The sequence below is a fragment of the Camelus bactrianus genome, chromosome 18 (genome assembly GCF_048773025.1).
Source record: "Camelus bactrianus isolate YW-2024 breed Bactrian camel chromosome 18, ASM4877302v1, whole genome shotgun sequence".
Classification (NCBI taxonomy): domain Eukaryota; kingdom Metazoa; phylum Chordata; class Mammalia; order Artiodactyla; family Camelidae; genus Camelus; species Camelus bactrianus.
Window position 1 is genome coordinate 2,843,770 of NC_133556.1, and position 27,761 is coordinate 2,871,530.

Below are 27,761 nucleotides of genomic sequence, written 5' to 3' on the forward strand. Positions count from 1 at the left end.
CTGACAGCCGCGAACTGGCAGCCGAGTAATAAGGCAATCCAAGAGTCAGACCCCACCCCCGCCCAGGACCCCGCCAGCACCCCTTTGAATGACAGCCATAGAACCCACGGGACACAGCCGCCACCCTGCCGACGCCACCCCCCGGGGCCCGCGATTGTCCTGGCGCCCCCCAAGGGTCCAGGGAGCTCGGCCGGGCGGGCCCTGCTCGCTTAGCAAACCACAGTCTGGTGCGCTGGTGCTCAGCTTAATTCGCATGTGCCCGTGGATAGAAATAACTTCTTTTTTACCTCTTTGTGTAACCGGCTGAAAGAAAGAAAAAAATAAATACAATCCAGCTGCCATTCCCGTGCTGGGGCCTCCTGAAGTCACGCAGACCGACTGCGCTCGGGACCTCACGATGGAAAGGAGGGTCCATGACTCAGGACAGACAGTCTGATTTGATAGGAGAGACTTAATTTCCAGGACCAGGGCACACGCTTCCTGCCCATCTACAGAGGACGCGTCACGGGCAGAATTCCGGGAAAGCAGTATTTTATACGCTGCCAGCACACAGCCTCCCTCCCTGCTTAACAATCCTGACAGCTACGGTTTCCTTTTTTTTTTTTTTAAACATTCTTTTGACATTTTGCTTTTGCCAGTTGCATGAAATCTGCCAGTGGCCAAAAAACATAGACGTTGAAACAAAAGTTTAAAAAAGGAAAGTTTAACCATCTAAATCTAGTGGTGCGTGTGGACCCAGCGCGGGGGGAGGGGTCGGGCTTGAGGGGCGTATCTCGGCATTGTCGGCTTCTGGCTGGTGGGTGCATGCCAGAGAGATGCCGTTCAGTTTTAGAAGGCAGGGGCTCAGAGCACAGAGCCACGTGTGTATTCTGGGCGTGACTTCGGATAGAACGGCGCTGGCGTGAGCTCAGGTGATGGTTGGTGCCCAGCAATTGTGGGCCCTGCTGTTCCTCTGAAAGTCCCTCTGTGGCAGGTGCTAAGGGCCCCAAAACAGGGGCCCAAAGGGAGTCACCAGGTGAAACAGCAGGGATTCTGTTGGAGTCAACATGTGCTTGCCTCCACTGGATTATTTCTTTTAAACTTTCTTCTGTGTCTTTAAAAATAAAGCCACACTAAAGATAGGGTAAATTCGGCCATAGATATTATGCATGGGTTCCATATTCTTTGTGATGCAGATAATGAGTTCTCAATAAATATTTTCAGTGTCTTAAAGATACGTCAATATGTAGAAGCAGCAGTGGGTGGCTTCTACAATGTTCAGGGCTCGTATATTTGATTATTGTAACCAAATGGACGAAGGGCTCTGTGGAGCTCCTTCCATTTATAACCCTGTGGGAGGAACGTTGAACCACAAGCCATGTCCTGCCCACACCCCCACCTCACAGCACAGTGGCTGTGGAGGTGACAGGTGCGGCCGTGACATCAGGGGACGCATCCGAGGCAGCAGAGCACAGATTTGCCTGCTAAATGCGTGTGGCGGTGAGGGCTTTGCTTAGACCGGCAGGACCTGAGGGCCGGGGGAGGGAGCGTCTGGTGTGACCTCGGCTCTTCTGGTCTGGGAAATGGAGAGGATGGCTGAGCCGGTGCCTGAGACACAGCCGCTACAGGAGGGAAGAGACAGCATGCAGTTTCCTTGTCTGCTCCACTCGCAGTGAAACATATGGGCGGCCCCAAGCAGCTGGCCAGCTCAGGGCTGAACAAGGGTGCGTGAAGGACGGTGCCACTGGTGAAGATCTGGGCGTCGTCCACACGGAAGAGTTTGTCTGAAGTCTTAGTCATCAGCGTGGCACACAAGACCCAATAAATACAGGGTGTCTGGATGGATGGACAGGTGGATAGATGGATGGATGGATGGACGGGTGGATGGATGGACGGACAGGTGGATGGGTGGATGGAGGGGTAGATGGGTGGATGGAAGGCAGGCAGGCAGGCTGGCTGAAGTCGTGGCACAAGAAGTGCCAGGATCGGGGGGTGCTGTTAGTGTCCCTAAAATCTCATCAGTGGGCTGAGGGGGGACATTTTTTCACACAGATGACCGACATTGCTTGGTCTTATTTAATGTGGCAGGCAAAGGTTGCAGCAAGGCAGTACCCCTGTTCCAGTCCCCACCCAGCCACTGACCAGTCCTTCGGCAGAGGCCGGGCCTCTGTCTCCCCATCCATGAAATGTGAATAATAATGACTCGACCCCACAAGGCTATCGTGTGGGTGAAATGGGGTCGTGCTTGCCAGGTGCTTGGCACCACATCCGGCTCAGTGAGCAGGGGCAGGGGTGGACCTTGGAGCCAGGCCCCCAGCCCGCACCCTCCTCCACGAAGAAGTGCTTGGGGGTGAACGGAGAGGTGAGCGAGGTGGGCACTCACCGCGCCCCAGATTCCCACGAGGGCTGGTGTGATTAGCTCCTCCTGAGAAGTCCTCCGAGCTCCTCGGAGAGCAGTGACTTGCTGCGCACGCGTGTCTTCAATTACAGGCGGTGCCGGTTCCTTTCCCGGGAGCCCGCAGCAGAATCTCCTTCCCCCGGCCTGGAAGTTCTGCGCTCCCCTCCCCCCCAGGGGCTCCTGTCTCCCTAGACTGGCCAGGAAGCTGGGGCCCGGGAGTGATTCAGCCCCCAGCCCAGGATGTCCTGCCCCTCGCTGCCGCCGGGGCTCGGGGCGGGCAGCTCTCACCCGGGCCCCCAGGCCAGGCAGGGGACTCTCCTCAGTCACTCCTCTCTTCCCTGTTTCAGGCTGAGGCCCTTCACCTCCTACAAGCTGCGCCTGAAGGCCACCAATGACATTGGGGATAGTGACTTCAGTGTGGAGACAGAGGCTGTGACCACACTGCAAGACGGTGAGCAGTGGGGCCCCGGTCGGCAGATGGGTGCAGCCCCCTTCCCGCTGCTGCCTTTGTACCCCCAACATTGGCTCTGAGAGCCAGGCCCCACTCCCGTCTTGAGCCGGGAAAGCATCACTCAAGGGAGCAGGGTTGGGGGTGGCCGTGGGCCGTGGAGGTCAAGTGGCAACACACATCTCAAGGCACTCCTGCACGGCCACGGCCGCACACCAGGACTTCCAGGAGATTTCTTGGATTGGCTTCCAAACCCCTACGATCCATTAGCATCCCAGAAGGTGAACGATTAATAAGGTCATTAAAAAGAAATGTCCTGGGGTAGCTGGGTTCTAAGAGGTTTTCCCCATTTTTCTCATCCACGAGCCATCCTCATTTGCCATGTGACAGAAGCCCAGTGAAGTGTGGAGGTGAGACCCACTAAGAGCAGCAGGTGGCTTGTCACCCGCTCTGTCCTGCTTAGAGGAACTGGGCCTGCGGACCCACTGTGAGTTTGTGTGAGGACCTGGCCAGGCCCAGAGGGACCTGGGAGACAGCGTCCCCCAGTGCATCCAGCAGACGGGACAGGCAGGTGCTCGGAATGGACATGCCTGCAACTGCGGGGCAGATGCTGCGGCCCTGGTCCCCAGCTCCAAGCCCGCACTCTCAGCTGGCCTGCCAGTGCTTTACAATAACCCCAGAACACCCCCAGGCACTTTCCCCAGCTACCGCTGCAGTGGAAGTGTTTTCAAACCAGCGCACCTCCGCCGGCTCCCCCCGGACCTTCCTTCTTCGGCTCAGCTCTTTCTATAACCTGGGGGGGGGGGGGGTAACTACTCCAATCTGAGGCCTCGGGTGACCTGAAGGACCAGCTAAGGGGTTCTGGGGACCCTTACTTGCTGCAGAGCAGAGCCACCACCGAGACCCAGACCAAGGCAGATGTCCCTCCAGCCACAGAAAGTCCGCCTCCTTTCCTGACAGTCACATCAGTGTTGAAATCCAAGAGCACGGTGGCCTGGCTTGATTATTTGTCCTGTTCAGAAGTCGCTCTGAATACCCCCAAAATGATGTTCCTCATCCTCTGGGGGGCAGGGGGTGGCCCCGGAGGAGACTGGGACCTGCAGGGGCTCTCTGGGCACCTCCGCTGGCATGAGCGGCTCCCCGTGGAGAGACCCAGACACCCTGTTGTCTTGTGGGGTCTGTCAGGGAGGGTAAGGTCGGGGACATGATGTGGTCACCCTCCTAGGATTGAGTCCCTTCTCTGCTGGTCACTGGCTGGCCGGTGGGAGAAGGGCGTCCCCAGGGAAGACAGAGGGGCCAGAGGCTGGCTTGTCAGCTCCCCAGGCTCTGGGGCACTGGGCCTGGGCCTCCTCACTGGGACCTCGACAGAGCTGGCCCGGCCAGCGGTCCAGCGCGGCAGGACCATCTAAGCCTTGCTTTCTTCTTCCTTGGATTTCAGTTCCGGGAGAGCCTCCAAGTTTTATCTCCGTGACCCCACACACCACCTCGTCTGTGCTGATCCAGTGGCAGGTAAGGCCTGGGACTCCCACCAGCTTTTGTAAAACCCCAACTTTGCACAGTGTGGTCGGCTGGCACCTGCTGGGCCCCGTGTCAGGGGTGAGAGGGGACAGAGGGGACACCCCGGGCGGGTTGGCACACCGTGCGGGGAGGTGGTGTCCAGTATAACATCCACAATGGGACAAGCATGACCTTCGTGACAACCAGAATTAGGAGGGACCTGCAGGTGGGCAAGGAGGGCGCCCAGAGCACCAGAGGGGCTGCCCGTGCCAGGCCAGGGGACGGCACACACGGGGCAAGGCTCCCAGGGCAAGACTGGCTCACGTCCTACAGGACTGTCATTTCTACAGAAATTATTTGCAACCAGACAGAATATCAACAGAATCACATGTGTCTTCTGTCAATTCCAAGTCTCCAGTCCAACCAAGGCACCGTGTCCTAAATAATCAAGCACCCGCGGGCCGACGGCAGTGCTCTGACAGGGCACGAAGGGACACACGGCCCTCTCTTGGCCTTATTTCCAGTTCCAGGTCACTTCTGCTAACAGCAAGGTGCACTGGGGCCGGAAATAACAGAGGGGCCGAACCAACCAAGGAAGGCTGCCCAGTCAAGGGGCGCTGCTGGGAGCTGGGGAGGGCATCCGGCCGGCCTGCAGGCTGGTTGCAGGAGCCGGGTGGAGCTGCGCCAGGCCAGCACACAGACTGATGGGTGGGGGCCCAGGGCAGTGATGAGAGCCCGGTCCCAGCTTCTGGCCAACAGGGATGTTCCTAAGTCCAGGATGGGGCTGCTCTCGGGGGCGGGGGCGGTGCCCACAGCCAGCGGGCCGTGGGGAGGGCGGGCGCTGTGGTCCGGGTTCAGAGCCACGGCGAGCTGAGGGCTGCCTCGGAGTGACCGCTGCGGGCTGGGGCTCCTGAGAGTGGTCTGTGTGGGCATGAGGGTCTCCTCCAGGGTCGTGGTGTCGTCCAGACAACGTCAGCGTCATGTCCAGAATCAGAGGAGGAAGGAGACGGTTTTGGAGGTCCCAGGCGGAGCAGGAAACCGAGGGTGAATGGTGGCCTGGATGTGGCTGTGGAGAGGGGAGAGGGCCTTTCTCGGCCAGTGGCTGGGCTGGCACAGGGAGAGAGGGAGGCACGTAAAGGGGCAGGGACGCCAGGAAACCCGGAGGAGGCTCTCGGGAACTTGTCCCCAGTGGAACACTCCTCAGGGCCCAGGAGGGGACGGTCCTGGGGTGGCAGTGCCTTAGCCTGCAGGCCCGGGAGGCAGAGCGTGCTGGACGCCCCGCGCTGGGGCCGGGCCGAGGGGTGGCTTGAAGGTAACCGGGAAGGACGCTGGAGCCAGGAGACAGGGCTGAGAGCTGGAAAAAGCAACATGCCCCCTAAACGGCTGGGCGGCGACCACAGACTCGCGCACGTTCCTGCTGCCCCGCTTCCCCTGCAAGTTGGTGGCACGGGGAAGTGCGAGGTGGAGTCACGTGGAATCTGACAGGTTTGAGGTGTGAAAGTGGCAACGCCACGTGGGCGACCTAGCATGACCCGCCACGCGTCCCAGCATGGGGCACGGGGTCTGGGCCGACGGGGCTTCAGTTCAGAGGGCAGAGTCTCCTTCGAGAGGCGACCGAGTCATCCTGGGCCGCTCGCCTCTTCTCGTCGCTAAGGGACAGCTTCTCAGAGGTAATGGGAACCTTTGAAGGTGATCAAAAGACATTTCCAAATGTCCTCCTGGTGAACTGGGAATTCACCACAGTGATATTTTGCAGTTTCTGGCCTCACTGGAGCGCTCGGGACTGGATGGGAACCCAGGACACATCAGCCGGGGCCTCCACCCGCTGCCTCGGGGAGCCGCAGCCCGAGTGCCTCTCTGCCCCAGGAGCGCCAGGGGCCAGCCCTGGTCTGCAGACCCCAGCGTGCTGTGGCGTGACTCTGAACCCCAGAGGCCTCTCTGGCCCCCGGCTCGTCCTCTGTGAAAACAGGAGGTCGACGGTGACCCCTGAGGTCGCTGCAAGATCGCTGATCCGAGGCCCGTTAGGCCTCTGCACCCCAGGCTTCCATCAGGGCCTCTGGTGGGAGGTGGGAATCATCCACAGGGGAAGTTTGAGGTCTCAGGCACTTCCGTTTCCCATCTTCCGCTGGCACGGTCCGCGGGAAGCAGGCGGGTCCCTGGGACGGCGCTGGAGTCCAGCAGACCCGTGTCTCAGCTGTGGGTGTGGGTCTGGCTGCCCGGGCGCGAGATGAGCGCCTTCCCTGTGCAGGCAGCGCTCAGGGCTTGCACGTAGACTCCTCCAGCTTTTCCACCCACTGTGGGAGTGAAATCACTTTCTGCTGCAATGCTGTGGCGGCCGTTTGAAGGGTGCCCGCCGGGATAAGGGTTTTGTCTCAGCTGTAGCTATAGCTGTAAACCAGGACTGGAGCTGAGGTGGCAGCCTGTCCTTGTGAGCAGACGCGGCTGCGAGCGCATTGTGTCCCCCGCCACACACACACACACACACACACACACACACACGAGTTCTGTCTCCGTCTGGGTCACCAGCTCCCACCCTGCCTCTCCCTCCAGTTAGTAGTAAGTGCTGAGTGACATCTACCTTTACCACGTGGAAGCAACTGTCAAACAGGGGAGGGCGGTTCAGGAGAAAAGCCCTAAACGCCCGTCTGAAAACAGTTCCATGAACTCTAAAGGGACGGGTCTGAAAACAGACCATGTCAGCAACATCCCGGTGGAAGCGAAGGCCCTGACACCGTGCTGCCGTGGAGGCCGGGCACCGCTGGGGACCGGGGCCCAGAGGCCGGCGGGCTGGGGAGGAAGTGACCGGATGGCCCGCCCAGGACACCGGGCAGTGGACCCTCGCAGGGACTGCCCAGCATCTCCAACACTCAGGCTTTGTCCATCAGAAAAGGGCAAAATGGAATAAAATGAAAACCACACGGAACAGAGCCTCCTGCCTCCCCAGCACCCCCGCCCCAGCCAGGCCTCCCGGCTTCACACGTGTTCTCCCCTCCCTTCCTGAAGCCACTCAGCCCCCGAGTTCCCAGCTCACTGGTCAGTCTGGGGACCTGTTGGGCAGGAGGGTGGAGGGCTCTGCTGGAGAAAGTGGTCACAGTCATGGTTCAGACTCAGGGGACTGGAAGAACGTGCCAGGTCCCGGGGCCCCGCGTGCTCTGCCGGTCACCTGCCCGCACCCACCCCCATCCCGGCTGCACCCTGGTCTGCGAGGCCCACCTTCCCTTTTGTGTCAGCAGCTCTGTGACAGTGCGGCGACCTGTGGGTGGCAGGTGGCAGGCACTCAGGAAACAGGGAGGGAGCGTGGTTGACGGTCATACCTCAGAAACGCTGGGGGTCCAGTTCCAGCCCACAGCAAGGAGAACCTGGCAGTAGAGCGAGCCACATGGCTTTTTTGATTTCTCAGTGAATTAAAGTTATGTTTACACATTACTGTGGTCTATTAAGGTGCAGTGGTGTGTCCCAAGAAACAACGTATCCACTTTAATGAAAATTCCTTAATCGCTAGAAAATGCTAACCATAAACCTGAGCCTTCAGAGAGTCACAGTAGTGACATCACAGATCACAGATCACAGATCACCATAACAAACACAATAAGGAGAAGCTTTGAATGTGCGAATTACCAAGACGTGACACGGAGACACAACGTGAGCAAATGCTGTGAGGAGAACGGCACTGACAGGCTTGCTGGAGGCAGGGCTGCCGCAGACCTTCAGTTTGTGAAAACGCAGCATCTGGAAGCGCAGTAAAGCGAGGCATGCCCGTGCCCAGTTAATGTGCCAGACTGATGGTGATTTTTGAGATTCAGGTTTAACTGGATGCTCTGAGTCCAGAAGGAGCCCCTGGGTTCTGCAAAGGTAGCTGGAGCCAAAATGGAAAGGACTAGAGACAGTGCCACCCCCTGGGGTTGTCTGTGCTGCAGTGGCAGCTAAGAAAGCCTGGGGTAGGGGGCAAAGAACCGCTTGTCCCAGGTAACAGTCCTGCCCCCAGACACAGCTCTCCCTGCACCCGCGGGAGGGTCTGCAGCCGAGGCATCCCAGTGCCCGGGAGCGTGGGGAGCTGGCCCCAGTGGGCAGAGGCTGGCCCGGCACCTGTGACATGCTGTGGGGGCCATCAGCGACTCAGACCTGGCCGTCCTGGGTGGCTCTCTGCCCCTGCACTCACACGCTGGGGTCTGATGCCCCTGGCCAAGAGGAATGCCCTCTGATGTGGATTTGCTGGGCTCCTGTGACAAGAGGGACACATGTGGACATGGCCAGTCTGCCCCAGTTCTCCAGGCGCACTGGTCTGTGTCCCGTGGGGAGATGACGTGTGCCCCATGCTTCTCGTGGCAGGGGCGGGGGCATCACACGGGCCTCGGGAAGTGTCCTGGGAGGTCAGGGGCCGCGGCAGCCCTCACTGCTGTGCCCCGGATGCGGCTCGCATGCGGGCAGCTCGCGTTGTTGGAAACACCGTGACCACGGCACGGGCGCTGCCCCGGGACGTGTGAGGGCGCACGGCCCACGGCAGCGCTCCCACCTCCCGGCTGATGGGCTCTTCTGTTGGACAGTTTGGAGAGCAAGGGGTCCTGCAGTGTCCACATCTGTTTGCTTCCTGACTTTTTGGGTTGTGAGTAGCAACAATTCAAAGAGAACGGACCTCTCTGAACAGCCACACCCACGTGTGCCTGAGTCTGGGTGCTGAGAACTGAAGAGAGAGAGCTGGGATGGCAGAGTGAGTCAGCGTCCTGGACCGTCCGGCGGTGACAGGTCACCACAAACTGGGCCGCTTAGAACCACAGGTTTATTCTCTCCCAGCTCTGAAGGCGGGAAGTCCAAGATCAAGGCGTCAACTGACTCTGAAGACACAAGGAAGGACCCTCCCTGCCTTTCCCCAGCTTCTGGCGGCCGCGGCGCTCCTTGGCGCTCCTTGGCGCTCCTTGACTTGTTGACCCGTCCCTCCAGCCTCTGCCGTTCCTTCATGTGGCCTTCTCCCCATGTGCCCCTGTGTCCAGACTTCCCTCATCTTGTAAGAATATTTGGATCCTTTTATAATCTCGGCATCTGACAAATCATTGCTAGATTCTCTGTTGCGTCTTAAAGCTCACGTTGTCCTCACGGATCCGTGATGTTGAACATTTAGGTCCCCGTGTGAATTAACTGTCGTAGAATCTGACTGGTGTTCATGAGTCCAAAGTCTGCGATTATGTTTGCAGGCAATTTGCTGTCAGTGCCCTTCAAGCATGAAGGCAGCTCTGTCATCATCCTAATGGCATCTGTGTCACTGAAAAGACCCAGAGGTGATTGGTTTTGGCGTTTCGCGGTCTCGGGAGCCCCGGCTGTGTCTGTAGGACACAGGATGGCTCACGTGCGATCGTTTACGTAGGGTAGCTTTCTAGATGTGTCATTGCTGGATTAAAAGGCAAGTGCATTAAAGACTTTGATAAAGAAAATGAAGTTGCCCTCCAAAGAGGACACGGTCACTGCCTCAGGGCCCTCCCGACTCCTGAGGGACCTCCTCCTGACTTGACTAGACTCTGCAAGGAGCCCGTTTCCAGATACAGTCACATCCACAGGTACCAGGGTTAGGATGTCAGCGTATCTTCTGGGGGACACCGTTCAGTGGCGGGGCTTTGCTGCACAGAGCTGTGGCCACCACTGAGGGACCAGGGCAGTGTGCACTGAGGGGCGCCACTCGGACAGTGGTGATGTGGGTCACGGGATCCAGCCTGTGTCCCTGTCCCCGGGCAAGGCTTCGCGACCCCCCCAGGGGTCATGGGCATGCTCTTCGTCCATCTTGGTCACAGTTTGGGAGGTTGATCCTCCTTCCCTGAGGATCCCAGAGGAGAGACCAGCGCCTGGAGCCCCAGCACCCGGGTCAGCTCTGTGGCCTTACTGGGATTCCGTGTGGAACGGGACAGCCTTTCTCCTAGTGACAGATGGCGCACCTTGATGGAAACGCCCTCCCCAAACTTACTTATGGGAAGAAACCAGCTGGAGGAAAAGAAGAGGCTGGGCCTGCCTGACGAGCTGCCGCCCCCGTGTCTGTGGTTTGCTCAGGTCCCGCCCGAGTCCCGCACGCCCGGCTCCTCTTCTCGCCCTGTCTGAGCCTCTCTCCAAGCTCCCCGTCGCCCGTGTTCCGTGGGGTTCTAGAGTCAACTGAGCACCTGACCCACCGCCGGGGAGGGCGGGCCACGGGCCCCAGCCCCGCATCTGAGTCGGGCAGGGGGGGGTGACCTGGCCGGTGGAGGGGTCAGTGAGGGGCCTGGGGGGATGGAGGGACAGGGGCTGAAGGGATGAGTGGGCCGGCCGGTGGGCGATGCAGAACCAGGCCGCGTGCGCTGTCCCGAGGCTTCCGGGTTTCCCGGGAACGGGCCCTTCCTCGCCCTGCTGTGGCCTGGGCCAGGCCTCCAGCCTCGGCCCTGGGGCGCGGGTCTTTGGGCTGGACGGGGATGGGATGCCTGTGTCCCCACACGCAGGCACCAGGGAGCTTGGCTCTGAGGAGGTGGCCCTGCAGCCTGGCTCTGTACCCGAGTCCCTGCCTTCCTCTCCGTCCGTGGGACTCTTGTCTATTTTCTCGTAAACGACTGAGAGCCCTGGGTCTGAATCAGCCACTTCCTCCGACACAGTTGGCCGCACCTGCAGCGGGGCCCCCTGACTGTGGTGTCTTTGCAGCCCCCGCGGGACGAGAGCCTGAACGGCCTCCTGCAGGGCTACAGGATCTACTACCGGGAGCTGGAGTACGAGGCGGCCGCAGCCTCCGAGGCCAAGACGCTCAAAAGCCCCTCCGCGCTGCGGGCCGAGCTCACAGGTGAGCCCCCCTGCCCCGGCTCCGGACAGGTGCAGGTCGGCAGGGAGCTCCCCCGCACCACCCTGACTCCGTTCCCCGGGGCCTGGGGGCAGCCGCCTCCTGGCTCAGGCTCTGACGGTCCTTCCGACAGCCTCTGGTCGAGGCAGCTCCTGGAGCTTGCGGGCAGGCTGCCGCTCGGCCCTCCTCCTCGCTCGGGAGGAGGCTAGGCGGCGTCTCCTTCCCTGGGTCCCCCAAACGGTGTCAGAGAAAATACTTCGGCTCCTTGACACCTGCGTGCTGCGGTCCGGGTGGGAGGGGCTGGGGTCCAGGTGGGAGGGGCCAGGGAGGCCACCACCTCCCATCACATTAGGAGGCTCTGTCCCCGGCCTGCTCGGGGGCCTTGGGAGCCCCAGTCCTCGTGTCTCCGTGAGGGTCACACGTGCAGAGGGGCGCCTCCTTGTGTTCACTCCCGTCCCCCTTTGGGGCCTCCAGGCTGCATCTTGGCACTGGCCCAGCCCCACACCAGGAGGAGGGCACGGCTCCGTTGTTGCCTTCTCTTGGCGTAACCCCGGTGTCCCTTCCCAATGGCCAGACAGGGAGTGTCTCCCTGGGCTTTGTAGCAAAATCACATCAGTGAAATAAGAGGGTGTGGTTGGCTCGGTCCAGCTGTCACCAGAGCTCTCTGGCTGTGGTTCGCCCACCTCTTCTGCTCTTACGTGAGCACAGGTAGGCTGAGAGCCGCACCTGCGAAGGCGTTGCCCCTGGAGAAGCCAGTCCCCTGCCTTCTCCGGTGCTGCTTTATGCCACATGGTGCCAGATACTAATTCCATCCGTTTAAACGGAGGGTGAGCACTCGCCCTCCACTCGCGGGCCGGGATGCCAGGCTGGCGCAGCTCCGGGAGTGGCATGTGGTGGCCGCCGCGTGGGCCGTGGAGCGGCGCCCTCGTTTCTGCGGCGCGTCATTGCTATAACCGTGCTCTGCGTGCTGACCGCCTTTCTGCTCTGCTTGCCCCTGACAGCCCAGAGCAGCTTCAAGACCGTGAACAGCAGCTCCACGTTAACGATGTACGAATTAACACGTAAGTGCAGCGCCGTCCACCGGAGCCGCCTGGCCGGGAACGGGCCGGGCCAGCGCCCTGGCCTCGCAGTGGGCCCAGTGAAAACCGGCTTAGATTAATGGCTCTGACTTGTGGAACCCCCCTCTCAAACGCTGCTCCACAACATGCCAGAACCACCATGGAGCTAAGAAAGAACTTCCAGAAACGGGGGTGGGGGGCATTCACCCCCAGCGGGGCCTCGAGTTTGGGGCAGAAGGAAGGTCACGCTAGGCAGGTCTCCCCTCGGGCCCCTCCGGCTTATTTTTGTAGCCCGTTCTTCTGTTGTGGTAAAACAGACGTGACATTTACCATCTTAACCAGTCGTCAGTGTGCGTCAAGGGGCGCCAAGCACGTTCACAGTGTCGTGCAGCCGTCAGCCCCGTCCACCTCCAGAGTGTTCCCATCTTCCCAGACGGAGACTCTGCCCCTCAAAACACTGAGTCCCCCTCCGCCAGCCCCGGGCCCCCAGCCTCTGCTGTCTGTCCCTGTGGGTTTGACCCCTCCAGGGACCCCACACAAGTGGACCTCACAGTTTGTCTCTCTGTGTCTGGCTCATTTCACTTCAAGGACCACCCTGCCGCAGCAGGTGTTGGGACGTCCTTCCTGCTCAGGCCCGAGGGCACCCACTGTGCCCACCCCCCGTTTATTTATCAGTCTGTCCTCCCTTCATCTTCAACCAAACCACGCTGCTCCCCCATGGATTCCTGGCTGGGGATGGGTTTCAGCGACCAAGTGCAAGGCTAAGGGCCCCCAGGGCGGTTCAGTTCGGTGCAGAGACTGTCGCTGGATTAGAAAGTGGGTAAATGGTGGGGGGCTGGGTGCAGGCACTCGCCAGGGCTGCCAGCGCCATCCTGTTTCGTCCCCTCCGCCCCCGGGCCTGGCGGCCAGGGCAGTTCACCCGAGCTGTTCCATCCGCTTTCTCCGTTCGTCACGGTCTCGGGCTCCTGCTCCCCTGTCCCCTCACCCCCTGGCACATCCTCGTCTCTGCTGGTCCCTCCTGGGCCGGCTGCTCCCGGACCTGAGCTCCCTGGGAAGCAGGGGGAAGGGTTAAGCGCAAACCCAGCCCCAGGGATGAGGGCTCCCTCCCGGGGTCTCTGTCCAGGCCTTCCAGTCTGGGGTCCTGAGGCACAGGGCTGGGGAGGGGCGGCCGTGCCCCCGGGGTGGGCCTCCACTGACTCCGGCAGCCCTCCTCCTCGGAGGACACGCGGCCACATGGGTCCCGGCGCCGAGGCCGTGCCAACAAGGCTGTTCGTGTGGCAGCACAGCTCAGCCACGTGGGCGAGCCTCGCCCGCCTTTCCGTGAAGCAATGGTGGCAGGACGCACGTAGGGCCTCGGGAGAGCCCCGCTGCTGGGAGAACCTTCCAGAATGTCTTGGCTTAAAGGTCAGCTGCTCTCGCCAAGCCGACCGGCCCAGCGCTGGTGCTGGGCCCGCCCTGGCGATGTGCCTGGACCCCCCGCCCTTTCTTCCCGGGACACGGCCCTAAAGCTCAAAGGCCGTGGTTTGCCGACATTTGTGCTTAAATGCCAGGGTCTTAGTCCATGCGTCCTTACTTCTAGGGAAGGTTCTGAACCAAAAGGCAAGCCCAGCCCGGGTTCTGTCACCCAGCTTCCTTCCCTGAGAGGAGGCACTTCTGCCGCCCTTCCCCCGAGCGCAGAGGGGTGGTCTAGGCCCCGCAGCGTCGCCCCCGCAGATGGCCGTGGGCGCGGCCGGCCCCTGGCAGACTTCCCCCTGCGTCCCCTCGGGGTGGCTCCCGGAGGGAGCTTCCTAGGAGAGGGTGGCAGCCCTGGGCCAGCTGACCCCTGCTGTCGCCCCGCAGATCTGAAGAAGTACCGGCGCTACGAGGTGCTCATGACCGCCTACAACATCGTCGGCGAGAGCCCGGCCAGCGCGCCCTTGGAGGTCTTTGTCGGCGAGGCTGGTAAGCACCGGCGGCTCCGCCCCACAGCCCCAGGCTTCGGTGCCAGGTGGCCGCCCCGCCCCCCTCGTCGAAGAGCACGTGGCCGGTGGGGCAGGGGCTCTGGGTCACTGCTGGGCGGAGGGCGGGGCCGAGGGCTGGGGTGTCCCGAGGGCCGGAGAGAGCAATCCAGTCTTGTTGCTGAGACCGGGCTGGGTGACGCCGGGAGCCGCGTGTTCACCAGGACTTGGTGGTGGGGGTGGGTGCTGTCACCCCCATGGAATCTGGGTGTGCGGGAACAAGGGGGTGCTCGTACTGTGTCACCTGCCGTCCCTGCCTGGGCCTGGGCAGCGTCTTCAGCACCGAGTCAGCCTGACCTCCTGTAACAGCTCCATCCCGGGTCTCGGAAAGCCGCATGGATCCTTATTTGTGCCCTGGGTTTGCTTCAAGGACCGTCCCTTCTGCGGGGCTAGCTCACAGGGAGACGTCGTGGTGTATGTTGAGGTCAGAGTGTGCCTTTGCACACCCCACCCCACCTGGCCTCCTCGGAGCAAGGGCATCGCCTGCCCCGCTGACCATGGTATCTTCTGTGTCTGGCCATCAGCCTGGGTTTCTGCTCAGGTCCGCTGAGGACACAGACCCAGGCTTGCAGGAGGACGGAGGTTCTGGTCACTGGGCCAGAAACACACAGGTGACCTTTTGCAGTTTGGAGAGGCTATTTGCATAACCCAATCAGCAGCAGTGAGCGTCTAGCTTAGCAAGATTTCTCTGAAACAGGCAGTGTTTTCACATCGGCGAGGATAAACCAAATGAGAATCAGGGGAGGAATGGGGGTCACCTTGGCCTCTCTTTACACAGGAACCTGCCCCGGGGCGTGGGTCACCTGGAGCAGGTGGGTGGGGGCCTGGTGTTCCAGAAGGGGCTGGGCCTGGCCAGAGGGCCCCCGGAGGCAGAGGGGGAACATGGAGGGGGAGGGGATGCAGCATGCACCATCTGTAAGAGCGGCTGCGCTGGGCCCTGGCTGGTCACCAGTAGGGGCAGTCACGCCGATGGGATCCACGAGGCGGGAACTGCCCGCCCGTTAGCCTGCGCTCCGGGGTCGGGAGCCAGCATCCAGGGGCTGGGCACGCTGGACAGGGAGGTAGTCCCAGGGGCCAGGGCGGACATAGAGGGAGAAGGACTGGTGCCTGGGTGGGAGACCAAGTAGGAGGAGGGGCCGCGTCCGGCCAGCCAGGCGACTGTGGGCTTGTGGCCAGCTCTGGGCTCTGGTTCTGGATTTGGTTGGATGTTTGTCCTGTGGTGTGTGAAATACAGTCAACGTGACATCCGCTGTCCTCATCATTTTCGGGTGTGCAGCCGAGGCTCCCTTGTCCCCCTGGACAGGAGCCCGCCCGGAAGCAGCCCCCACTCCCCATCCCCTGCAGCTTCTCATTTACTTACTGTCTCTACCAATTGGCCTATTCTGGGCACTTCACGGACGTGGAACGGTACCGTGTTTGTCCTTTAGTGGCTGGCCTCTCTCACCCGGGGTGCTCCCGAGGTCCCTCCGTGCTGGGGCAGGTGTCAGACTTCATTCCTCCCCGAGGGATAGCATCCCACCCTGTGCAGACACCTCCTTTTGTCTGTTCACCTGCTGGACACTTGGGTTGTTTCCACCTTCGGGTTTTGTGAGTAGAGCTGCTGTCCACATGGACGGAGCAGGTATTTTTCACCGGAGGCTGAGCCCCAGGGGGGCCCTGGCCCTGACGCAGGACGCTGGCAGCCCCCTCCCCTCCCCACAGAGTCCTTCTCCCCACCTCCTCCAGTGACATCACCCCCACAGTGATTCACCCCTGCCAGGTCTCTCGTCGTCTCGCCTCCTGGGCCCCTTATAACCCCCAGAAAGAAGAGAAAGCTCTACCCGTCTCACCCAAGGGTGGGGAGGGTGTGGGTACCGCCAGCCTCCCAGCCTCCGCCTCCGGGGGCTTATCCACACTCGCCCTTTGCATCAAGGTCTGGGGTCACCAATCCTGGCATCCATGGTCTCCTCCTGGGACTGGAAGTGGCGGGGGTGGGAGTTGTGAACTGGTTCAAAGTGAGGGCTGAGACTCGTGGTTTCACCCTGGTTACGTGTGTATCTGGCACATCGCGTGCTTGTGTGAGGGGCTGTGAGAGAGGGCAGGGGGGCTCCCCGCCATGAGTGAGGGGCCAAGGCCAGGCAGTCCAGTGGATGAGGCCGGTGGACAGGTCCCAGGAGGCAGAGAAACGTCATAAACCAGCTCTGTCGTGAACCCGTGCTGCACACCATCAGCTGTGGAGTCGCCACCTGACACTTGGGCTGGGCTTCGCCGTGGTCAGTGAAGCTACGGCAGACACTGTTACGAATCGTTGATAACCCCTCTGATGCTGTCCTTAGGCTACAACGCCAGAGGCAGAAATCCTGGTTCAAAGGACGTAAACGTTTTGTACTTCTGGAAACCTTACACACGCTGACACCTGCCCAGCAGTGGCCAGAATGTGGGTCTCACGGGGTCTTCCTCTCCCCTCCACTTTTAAACCTTTCCTCAGGTGTTAGGTGAAAAGTTATCTCATTTTTGTTTCAACATAGGAGCTTTTAAGTTACTACTCTGTGGTTAAACGCCTGTGATTGTTCGCGATGATCTTTCTCAGGGATTTTTGACTTGATCCACAAGACCTCCTTAGATCTTGGGGACATCACACTTGGTCCCGTTTGTGGCACCTGGTTTTCCCTTTTCTCTTGTTAGTCGCTAATTTTATTGGCTTTAAACTCAGATCTGCTGCACCTCTGCTTCCCCCTGAGGAAGCCAGCAAAGGTTCGTACAGAATCTTCTGAACTTTCATGGTTTCACTTTTTCCCTTAAACTGTCCAATCCATCTGGACTTTATTTGGGTACCTGCTATAAAGTGACCTTCGGAACAGATTGCTTCCAGAGACGTTCCCTTCCCAAGTCATCTGCTGGATGACTGTTTCTTTGTGATAGATCTTCATCATGTTTTACATTCCTGTATGCAGTCGGGTCTGAGTTCCACCACCGTCTTTACCGCCGCCCGGGGACCACCAGATCCCGCATTTACATCCCTGTATTACACATTCTCCGTACTTAGTAACGCTCATCCCATTTGTTCCCCTAAAGTTTCTCAGCCATTCTATGAACTTTACACTCATTTTGGCAAATTCTCACAGAAGCTAATTCTGCTGGGACTTTCACGAAAGTGTGTTCAACTCTAAGCTGGCGCAGGAGCCCTCGCTGTCTCCGCCCTGCAGGTGCGTCCTCCCCGGGGACTGGCCTGCCTCCTGCGTCTCTCGCTGGCGTTGGTGGGTGCCTTGGTGCACGTCCTGCTCATTGTTTGTCAGTCACTCCCCGCAGTTTCCTTGTGGTGGTTCTGTGAGCCCAGGTCGTCCAACAGCTCGTCCCCGATCAGAGTCCGGGGCTGAGGTCCGCCAGTCACGGGGGCACGCTAAACGCGGTCCAGCAGGAGGAAGCGCTTTCTCGGGCCCCGACAGAGGGAGCCGGGACCTGTTCTGTGTCCAGCGAGACACACTGCTGAGAGTTCAGCTCAGCAGCGGAGCATCCAAACATCGACCTTTGGCTCCACGACTTTCCCCAAGGGAAAACGGGCAGACACGGGAGCTCAGTATCTATGATTCTCCAGTCCCTTCAGAGTGGCATCTGGGTTGCTTTTGGTGTTTGCATTGCTTTGGAAGACAGAAAAATGTCTTGAAACTATTGGTTTGCTGTTTTCAAAAGAACTGAACGCTGGCTTGGGGCTGCGGGCCTTCCTGTCCCGCAGGTATCCAAGTTTAAACCGCCGTTGGCTGGAATGAGCGCCATCAACCAGCTGCCTGCAGCGTTAGCCCCTCCGGCCCCCAGCCTCGGTGATGAGCGGGCTGGTCCTGGAGCCGCAAGTGAAAGCAGAGGGTTTCAGAGCCACCCTGAGACCATGAGTGGATGCAGAGTGAATGGCACTCGTCGGAGAGAAACCAGCAAGGCTTCCCTTCCCGCAGCTCTGGGGCCCCGTTCCTGGGGGTCTGCAGGGAAGCCCTCGTAGAACCCAGGCCGTGAAGTTATGGGAACCGCAGGCAGGTTCCTACTGTCCCGGCGGCCAGCGTCGCCTGCGGGCCAGCCGGCAGTACTGCATGCAGATATGGATGTGGAGCCCTGCCTGTGCCGCCAGGAGCACTCCTGCCCAGTGCTGGCTGGCACGTGTGGGCACAGCCGCTGGGGTGGGACTGTGAGGCTGCCTCCTCTGATGCTTTGCCCTGATGCCCCGGCCTCCCTGGTCCTGCTCCCACAGCACACACTCTGTGAGCCACCGGCAGGGGGCATCCCCAGGGCCTGACCCAGGGCAGCGGGGCAGAGGAGGGAGAGCAGATGCAGAGCTTGGGAGAATGACAGGACACTGTCCAGGCCCCTTTGGCCTCCTCCAGGCTCTCTCCTGCACCCGTCATCCCAGGACAATGAGGACACCGGCTCAATGAGGCCCACATGGGGAATGAGGCAGCCAGGCCAAGCACCCATGTTGGTTTTAAAGCGCTCTGCAAGCACAGTGGGGGCGGCAGTGCTGAGCAGGGGCGGGAGGGGGAAGGGGACACCCCGATAGGGCCTCATTAACACTGGGGCGGGGGGTCAGGGACCACCCCACAAGTGTGAGCTGAACCCCAGTCCCCTCCAGCAGGGACTCATAGAAACCTCTGGAGCCACCATCTCCACCCCATCCCAAACACCCCCACTGAAGTGATCCTTCCTGACCCCGAATCTCATCCCATCACTTTCTGTTTCCACCCCTCAGTGCCCCTCATGTCTGGAGTGGGGAAAAAGAAAATGTGTTCCCAAGACCAGCCCATGGGCCCCTCCGGCCCTGCCCATCCTGCCCCCAGCATCTTCTCTGGCCACTCTCCAGACCCACCCTGAGTTGTTCAGGCCACAGTGAGCGCCGTCCGGTCCCCCAAACCCAGGCTCTGCTCCCACGCCCACGGGCTTCCTATGCTGGGTTACTGTCCTTCCTGGCAGACACGGGAGCCCAGGAAATGTTGGTGGGTAAGTGACGTTATTAATAGTCTCATTTCCATCAGCGCAGGAAGGTCATGGAGAATACTCCAGTGCTTTATTTGGAAGCAGTCCCAAACATCACACAACCCGGAGTCTGAGTCCTTGGCCAGACTCTCCACAGCCCTGCGGTGTATCTGCTGGCCGGGGATTGAGTCCTCTCCGCTGAGCAGCCCCTCCCATTGCTTGGCGCCCCCTGGGCCCCTGAATGCGAGGAGACCCCAGTCCTACCCTTGAGGAGGGCACCCTTGGGCAGAGGGCAGATGACCTCACGTGGGGCCTCGGAGGGGCCGAGGCCATCCAGGTCCAGCTGTGTAGGGCGGGACCTTCTGCGTGTTACTGGGCTCAGGGTGGACAGGAGTGGGGCTGGACTTCACAGGGTGACCAGACCCTGCGTCCTGGGTGCCGCCATTCAGACCCATGTGTCATCGGGACCTACTCCAGGCCTCGTCTTTCTTCAACCCTGACGCTCCACCCCAAGGGCTGTCGGGAGCGCCCCGGGGTCTGAGCAGAGGCCCGGAGCAGGCCTTGGGGGAGACCCCGCCCCACGGGCACTTCCCTTGTCTTGGTTCACAGACTCGCCGCATCCGAGCAGTGCAGGGCTTGAGGTTAACCCCCCTTTACAGGTGAGAAGGCCAGCACAGAGGCTTCCAGAAGGTTCTCCAGGAATGCGCGTCTGGTCAGGGGCCCCGGGACACACCTGTGTGGCCACTTCATCTGAGGCAGCTGTCTGTCTCTTAAAGAGTAAGGCCCCTCCGGAATCGGCATCCGAATGGAGACACAGGGCTCAAAGATGTGGGGAATCAGTGGGTTGACCATGAAAGCCTTCGTCGAGCAGGGTTCCAAACCAGCCCTCGGCCAAACCCAGCCAGTGCCAGCTTTTACGAATAAAGTTTTATTGAGATGCCCATTCACTAACATACAAAGGCAGAGTTGAGTTCTTGCAACAGAAAGAAGCTCAAAATGCCATTGCTGGGTGAAACCAAGTGGCAGATTTGTTCAGCAGTGACCTGTATCGTGGAAACAGCTGTAGGAAGAATACGCCAGTTCTCATGAGTCAGAAGCTCTCTGGCCTCCACCTCCTTTCCTCTTGAAACCACTGTTTTTAAAACGCAGCGTCTGGTACTCAGCGGCCTCAGATGGCAGCTGCCGTGTCAGACCAGACGGGGAGGCAGCCTGCCCACTGCTGCGCCTCGCTGTGCCCAGTCCTGGCCCCGAGCACCCCTCGTTCTCTCCACACCCATAAGCAAGCGCCCTGCCCTGCGCTGCCGGCACCGGGGCCAGAGCCACACACGCTCCTGACTGCCCTGCAGCCCTGTGACTCGGCCAGCGCAGCTCCCAGTAAGAAGGCCGGGAGCTTACCTCGGTTCTCCTGTGCTCACTCGTGGGGCCGAGCCCACCGCTGGGCCTGGGCTGGTGAAGAACACACGTGGACCTTCACAGAGGGTTCTCGGTGGAGCACCTCAAAATCCGGCATTTTCGGCAGAGGCTGCAGCAAATCCAGCCTCTGGAAGCCCCGAGCTTGCAGGCTGGGCCTGGGCTGGGCGCCCTTCCTGGAGGAGCTCGCACCCGTCGGGGTGTGTTAGCTGTCTGCTGCTGCGTAAGGAATCACCCTCGTGCGGCTGCTCGGGCCACACGTGCTGTTACCTCTCAGCGTCTGTGGGCCGCGAATCCAGGCCTGCAGTGCACTGGCGGTTGTGGGTGGCGGCCTCTCCATGGGTCAGAGCTGGAGAGAGGGGCAGGGGTGCCAGCAGGGGCACCAGCGAGGACTGGGGGCTCGGGCTCCCGTCGCCTCCCTGCAGCGCTGCCACCACTGCGTCCGCCCACCCTGCTTGTCAGAGGCAGGTCGCGTGCGCAGCCCCCCCTTGGAGGAGGGTTGGCCGAGGGTGCGAGTACCGGGCGGGGTCCCTGGAGCCGTCTCCAGCATCCATGGTGACACACCTGGGCTGCTCTCAGTTCACAGGGAACCGTGACGGGGGACGGACACTTACATGTGTCGGCACACGGTGACACCTTGTCTCTACACGGACGGAGTCCACCTGAGAGCCGTGCCCCACCCCCCCTCGGGCGAGTCGCTGGAAGTGAGGTCACCTTGGGGTTGGCCTTGGAGCAGGACGCCTGCCGGGGCCGTGCTCTGCCTCACAGGACCCCTTCCGCTTCGTCTCAGAAGCCCTCTAAGTCTGCTATTGTCTCCAGTTTTACAGACCGGAGCTCAGGGAGATTGAACCAAGTCCCGCGTCCCGCAGGCTGAGCCCAGATCCCAAACTCCCCGTCCAGCTTTTACTGCGGCCTTGTAGCTGTGGTTTCTAGAGCCAGGAGTACATAGCATTGATTTTCTGGAAAATCATTTTTGTGACCAGTTTCCTGATTTTTCTTGTTATGCTTCCTTGGAGTCTTTTTTTTTGGTTCTGGCTCTGCAGTGAGGGGTGCGAGGCAAGGAGAGGGGCTGGAGCTCGGAGGAGGGGATGGCGGCAGGGGTGAGAGGCCGCTGGTCTGAGGAGGCTGCTCCAGGGACCAGAGGCCCGGGACTGAATTTTCCCGCCGTGCCCCGCCCTGGGTCTGCTGGGAGGGAGGGAGGGCTCACAGCCAGGCAGCCTGGGGCTGTGGGAGCCTGGACCCACACCCCTGCTGTGAGCCCTTGGGTCGGTTCCTCGGTCTCCCGGGGCCTTAGTCTCCCCACTGTGTCGTGGGGCAGTGATGGTGCCCACCTCCTGGGTTGTGAGGGTGAGCGAGCCCGTCGTCGGCGTGTTCGCATCCCCCTGATGGGCCGGCGGGTTCCAGCAGCTGCTGCACCAGATGCTGCGTCTTCAGGAGTCCTGGCGGCTTCTGGAGAGATGGGGGCTTTAGGCTGAGAGAGGGTGACGCACGTTCATCGCGGGCTTTTCAGCGTGGTCTCACCTTTGTCTGTCATAAGCTTCATTAAAAGCTACTTTGTAACATCAACGGAAATGTGCCTTTGGGACCCGAAGTTCCTGCAGGGGGGGGCTCGCAGCCACCTGGCCATCCTGAGTGACCCGGCCTGGGCCCTCCTGTTTGGTGGTGGCAGTGATCGCCTGCTTTCTTCTGGGGGGGCTGTGCACCTGCTCGGATGTGGCTCCTTCCCGTTCCCTTGGGATTCCGCCCCCTCCTTTCCCTCACCGAGTCCTGCTCGTCCTGCAGCGCTTAGCCATGCCAACCCCCTTCTGTATCGAGGGGCCCGGGGCTGCACCTCACCTGACCCAGAGTCCCCTCCCGCAGGTGTCCCTGCTTAGGGGAACAGATGTGTTGCAAAGTCTGCTGAGAAGGTAAATCACGTTGAGAATTCTGTCTCCTACTTGCTTTGACAGGAGGTAGGAAAGTGCCAACACCTGAGAAACGTTGATGTGATTAAAGTGAACCAATGATGTATCATCTTTTAAAAATCATTTAAAGAAATACTTATTTCATTCTAGTAAAGCATTAGTAACAATCCTCAAACTATCGGTTAAAAACGTGCTCTGCCCAAATAATGAACCGCTGGTTACAAAAGGCGGAAGTGAAGACCCAGCGTGGGCTGGCCCGGTCCAGCGCCGGCGGGCGCCCGGCGGGGCCTCGGTGGCTCCGCGCCCACCTGTCTGCTGGGACCCGGCTCCCCTGTCCACTCCCGCCCCTCCCTTCCCGCCTCCCACGCGCGCTTGTCCCCGAGCCCCTGGTCGCACGGCGCGCCCTCCCCGTGACTCGAGAGCCGCCTGGGTGTCGTTTTCCAGGGAGGAGCGCCCGTCCCTCGGCCAGAGCTGAGCTCTCGTGACCCTTCGAGCCCGTCCTCACCTCACTCTCCCTTGACCCCTGATTCCTGTGGCCCGTCTCCCCTGTTAAATTTGCCTTGTATCTGCCCCCCAGCCCCCAGTGCTGTGCCGAGGGCCTGGCTGAGATTTAGGACAATTTCAGCAAAATTACACTGTGACAAATCAGCCCCGGGTCTCAGTGGCTTAAACACCAGCCGGGTGTTTTCTCTCTCGCGTTCCTGTCCGTCAGGGTCAGCTCCGTCTCCCATGCCCCCTGCCGTCGTCTCTCCCCGATGCAGACTGACCCGCTGGTCTGGTGGTGGTGGTAGGGGCCACGGAACACTCCAGAAGCTTCTGCTGGGAAGCGGCCCACGTGCCACTACTGCTCCCCTGTCATCATCCAAACCTGAGTCAGAGGGGGGACGGTAGCCCTCCCTCGGGGGGGACTGGCCACAGGGCGGGTAGGCGGCCCTCCCAAGGCAGGTAGGGGTGTTTTGTGAAGGGTCATTCCCACGGATGGGACAGTTCCTATGGCACAGAAATTTCTATGTTCTCCCAGGTTCCACTGTTTACCAAATGCCTCTGCAGTCTTGCTTCCCGCCCGTCCGTGGGTCGAGTGCTCTGGTGTCTGTCCAGCTGCCTCACCTGTCTCAGAGGTTCTGAAAGGCTGGTGTCTGAGGGGCTGCGGCTCAGGACCACCACGTGGCTTCTGGGGGACACGGACATAGGGGGCCATGAGCCAGCACCGCCACCCCCAGCAGGTTTACACATAGACGGGGCAGACACCATGTCCTGGTGACTGCTTCTGGATTCACTGGTGCCTGATGGCTGTGTCAGGGGCAGCGAGCCTGCCCTGGGGTTGAGTGGGCTGGACAAAGCGGCCCTCGCTGCTCTGTGGGACTGGCCCACCAGCATCCAGCCCACAGCACCCAGCTCTGCAGGGCCTCCCCGAGCACTCAGCCAGCATCCCAGAAGGTTCCAGAAATCTCTGGAATTCACTACCACCATCAGGTGCAGAGAGCCTCTGGAGGTCCCAGAAGTCTCTCTGTCATTGCCTTCGCAGGCCCACCTCCAAGGTGGCAGGAGCGGCCCCTGAGGCCCACGGATGACAGCTGTGTCCCAGCATTGTCTGCCTGGACCTGAGACGCCAGACAGAACCCCCGCTCTGACCCTAACCCCGCAGCCTAGCTCCCAGCGCCGGCCGCAGGCCGTCCGTCCGCACATCAGCAAACACCAGGGACCACTGGGCTCACGTGCTCTTTTAAACTAATTTCACACATTTTACAAAAGCATCCTGAGCCAATACTGTGTTGGCCGTACACCACCAGCACCAAGGTGGGAGAACAGGAAGGCCACGATTCCTCAGACGCTCCTGCGGTTTCCAAACCGAACAGGCTCCATAGCAAGCAAGAACTGCGTCCGGGGCTGTGAACAGAGGCCCTCCCCGCAGGTCAGCCCTCCTGTGGGGGTGGAGGCCCAGGGGCTCTCAGGACCGAACCTCTGTGGTTGCTGTTTTCCCTGCTGTGTTTTCATCAAAGACGTCTGTGTCAGCTGCAGTACATTTACGGCAGAAAGACGAGGTGCCGCAGGAGATCGGGGGCGGGGACAGCAGCACGTGTGGCTCAGCTGCCCAGGACGGGGCCAGGGGGCTTTGCCCAGCATGTGTTGACCCCAGTGTAGAGGCCCAGGGTCCCCGAATTCCGGGGGCCACTGGGAGCTCGTGGACACGCAGGTTCCCGTGGACACTTGCACCCCGAGCATGTCTCTCTCCCACCGAGCGTCATGGGCCCTGGGATTGGCCGCGCCCTTGAGCAGGAAGCCCTGGGGGTCGAGGGGACCACACACAGACGCTCCCCACCGCCCACCAGGGTAATGGCTGCGCTCAATTTTGCTTTCGCGTTTTAATTGTACGACAGTAATTTTGCGATGGAGTTGCCGATGGCAAACATACAAAGACATTAACTTTATTTATGTTTTGGATTATTAATGTGGCTGTTAAAATTCCTCCAGTTAGTTTTGATTGAATTGTTTTTTTGTGTGATTCTGTTGTTTAATGGAGCGGTAAATAAGAATTTCTGATAATGAGGCCGAGCATCTGCCGCAGCAACCTGGTGTGGGCTATTAACATTTCCATTAACGGCAGGGTGGGCAGCGGCTACACGGGCACCACACAGTTAGAGCAAAATAAATAGTCGGTGTCAGGCCGAGTGGGTGTTAATTACTGTTTTATTCCCTGTTGGGGGGACAGAGGGGAACGTGGGGAGGGGAGGGCGAGGGGAACGGGTGACTCTCGAAGGTCATTCTCTCCCGAGGAGCCATCTCCAAAGAGCACGTGCTGGGCTGTCTCCCTCTGACAAGGACTGTTTGATCGGTTCCATTTATGGTCCAGAAATAGTCTCAAGTCAAAAGGCAGCTCCCAGGCCGCAGGCAGGACTGCGGGAGGCGAGGATGCTGGGCTGGCGCTCTGCCTCCCGCGTCCAGGCCCCGGACAGCTCCATGGCGCTCCCTGGGGTCCAGCCCAGCATGGATTTCAGTAGGGAGCCCCCAGGTGGGAGGAGGGAGCAGCTCCCAGGAGGCAGAGGACAGACCCCTGCAGGAGCGCCGGGCAGGGAGAAATGCCCTGAAATGTACACGTGTGTTTGTGGGGTTCCCAACTTCCCAGCGGCTGCCAGCCTGGCGACAGCCTCAGTGCCCCGTCAGCCGCCTTTCACCTTTTACGGGCCCAGTGTGGCCTCACTGACACCAACAGAGCACCCGGGGTCCCCCTCGGGGTGGGAGGGAGGGAGGACCAGGGAAGCCTCACTAGGGAGCGTGGAACCGGGAAACCTGAGCTCCGTCCCAGTGGAGGGGCAGCCCGGTGTCTGCAGACGTCAGCTCCCCCTGGAAAGGCGCTTCAAGGTACCCTGGGACCCTGAACTTGCAGTGGAAACACAAATGCCTTTATTTTCTCCAAGTTCCCTCCGGAATTTAGCGTCTCCCTCATTACGAATGTGGCCACAAACCACCACGGAGTCAGCAGGCCTGTGGCCCTCAGCGTCGGCCCTGGGTGTCCCCTCCGCGTCCAGGTTGTTACTGAGACCTTGGCCGCCCTCTGCTCATCGCACTCGGCCTCACAGCAGTCGCTAGAGCAGCTCTGAAGCCTGACTTCAAGGCTGTCATGAACACCTGGGCTATTATGTCACACCTTTGTTTGCAGACGCTCCGCTGTGGCTCAGTGTAATCGTTTATCCTTGTGAGTCTCCAGATTTTGTTTTATGCATTTAAAGACGTGGTTCGAAGGAGGGTCTGTGGTCGTCCCCAGCATGAAGGCCGGCTGGGCCTGGCAAGGTCTCTGGTCCGTCCTGGGACTGGGAGCCCCGCGTGTGCGGACGGACTTCTCAGCCCCGTTCCTCTCTCCGCAGCCCCGGCCATGGCCCCGCAGAATGTGCAGGTGAGCCCGCTCACAGCCAGCCAGCTGGAGGTCACGTGGGACCCACCGCCGCCCGAGAGCCAGAACGGGAACATCCAGGGCTACAAGGCAAGGCTCTGCCTCGCACGCGGCCTGGCCCTCCTCCCAGGTCACCCCCAGGGCACTCCCAGGGCACTTCCAGGCTACAGGAGCTCCCGAGGGCTCCGGCTGGGACCTGGCCGCACTGCACCGCAGTTCACTCGGCCCTTCTGTCTCCTGTCCTGACTCATAGCCGACCCTCTGCCCGCAGAGCCGGGGGCAGCACTGAGCAGCCAGAGAACAGCTTAGCATCCTCCTGGTTCGCTGCGTGGCCACTCCCTCCCCCTGCACCCCCCCCAGGAGTCCCCACCATCTCTGCTGACTGTAAAAGGGAGGCGCTGAGGAGAACAGATCCCCACCCCGGCCCCACCCTGGGGTCACTACCGCACACGGCCTGGGTCTCTTGTGATAGGTCTAGGACCTGGGTCTCCTGTGGTAGGTCCAGGACGGGCCCAAGAAGTTGCATCTGTAACAAGTTCGCCCAGGGCATCTGGTTCCTGGAAACCCCACTCGGAGAACCCCCCCCCCAAACTGTTAAGATTCCGCATCAGCTAGACATTATTGCAGGGGGAAAGGGAGAGGGCAGCGGGCCGTTGGGTGGGAGCGTCAGGTGACGAGCACAGCGCTGCTTTCCCCGGGGCAGGAAGCTCTTTCCAGCGTTCCACCTGTGAGACACGGCTGCCAGGGGTGCTCGGACCCCCTGAGACCAGCTCAGACCATCCTGAAGCAGACAGCCAGTGCCGCCCCCTGAAGCTTCCCTGTCCCCCCCCTAGAGTGCATTTCCTTGTCTGGGCTGCGGAGCCCACGTCGATCAGTCACCAGGTTCCGTGGGCTAGCCTGCCCTGATGACTGTGGGACCAATTAACTGCCCCTTAAAGATGATCTTTATAGGTGTTTTATGAAAATAAACAGCTTCCTCCGTGGCAGGGCTGCCGCCAGGATTAATGAGGTGACGGGAAGCCCCGCAAGCCCGGGGGCAAGGTGCTGTTTGTGTGCGTCCCAAACACATTTCCTAATTTCCTAATGATAGACACACTGAACTTGGATACTGAGCTCAAGTCAGGAAGGCCAGTTCTGGCAGAGTGTCTCATTTGGTCCAAGAGCAGAAGCTGGACTGCGTCTTGCAGGTGACATAGGCGATGCTCCCGGGTCAGGGCACTGCAGCCTGGCCAGACGTGTGGGCGCAGGAGAGCTGGCCCAGGGCTCCGGGCGGCTCCGCGTGCGGGCGAGCTGCCCCAGCGGCCTGGCCTGGTTCCGGCCTGCAGTGCCAAGGTGGATCTGCGGAGTAGTGTTGTCTTTGGGCAGCCTGGCTGGCGCCGGCTTGGGGCAGTGGTTCTCGGCCAGCCGTCCGGGGGAGCAATTCTGATGACTTTAGAAACCTTCTTATGCAGGCATCACCTTCACC

At 60.5% G+C, this 27,761-nt stretch overlaps 1 protein-coding gene across 6 annotated transcripts in view; it reads left to right on the top strand.

Annotated features, from left to right (window-relative positions):
- The window catches only part of SDK1 (sidekick cell adhesion molecule 1), a 715,898-nt gene that overhangs the window by 654,573 nt on the left and 33,564 nt on the right, over positions 1-27,761 (top strand). For all 6 annotated transcript variants that reach the window (XM_074345583.1, XM_074345585.1, XM_074345587.1 and 3 more), the window contains 6 exons: positions 2,725-2,828; positions 4,264-4,334; positions 10,971-11,106; positions 12,105-12,164; positions 14,001-14,102; positions 26,271-26,386. In XM_074345583.1, the coding sequence (XP_074201684.1) occupies positions 2,725-2,828; positions 4,264-4,334; positions 10,971-11,106; positions 12,105-12,164; positions 14,001-14,102; positions 26,271-26,386 (589 nt within the window). The remainder of the gene's footprint in view (positions 1-2,724; positions 2,829-4,263; positions 4,335-10,970; positions 11,107-12,104; positions 12,165-14,000; positions 14,103-26,270; positions 26,387-27,761) is intronic.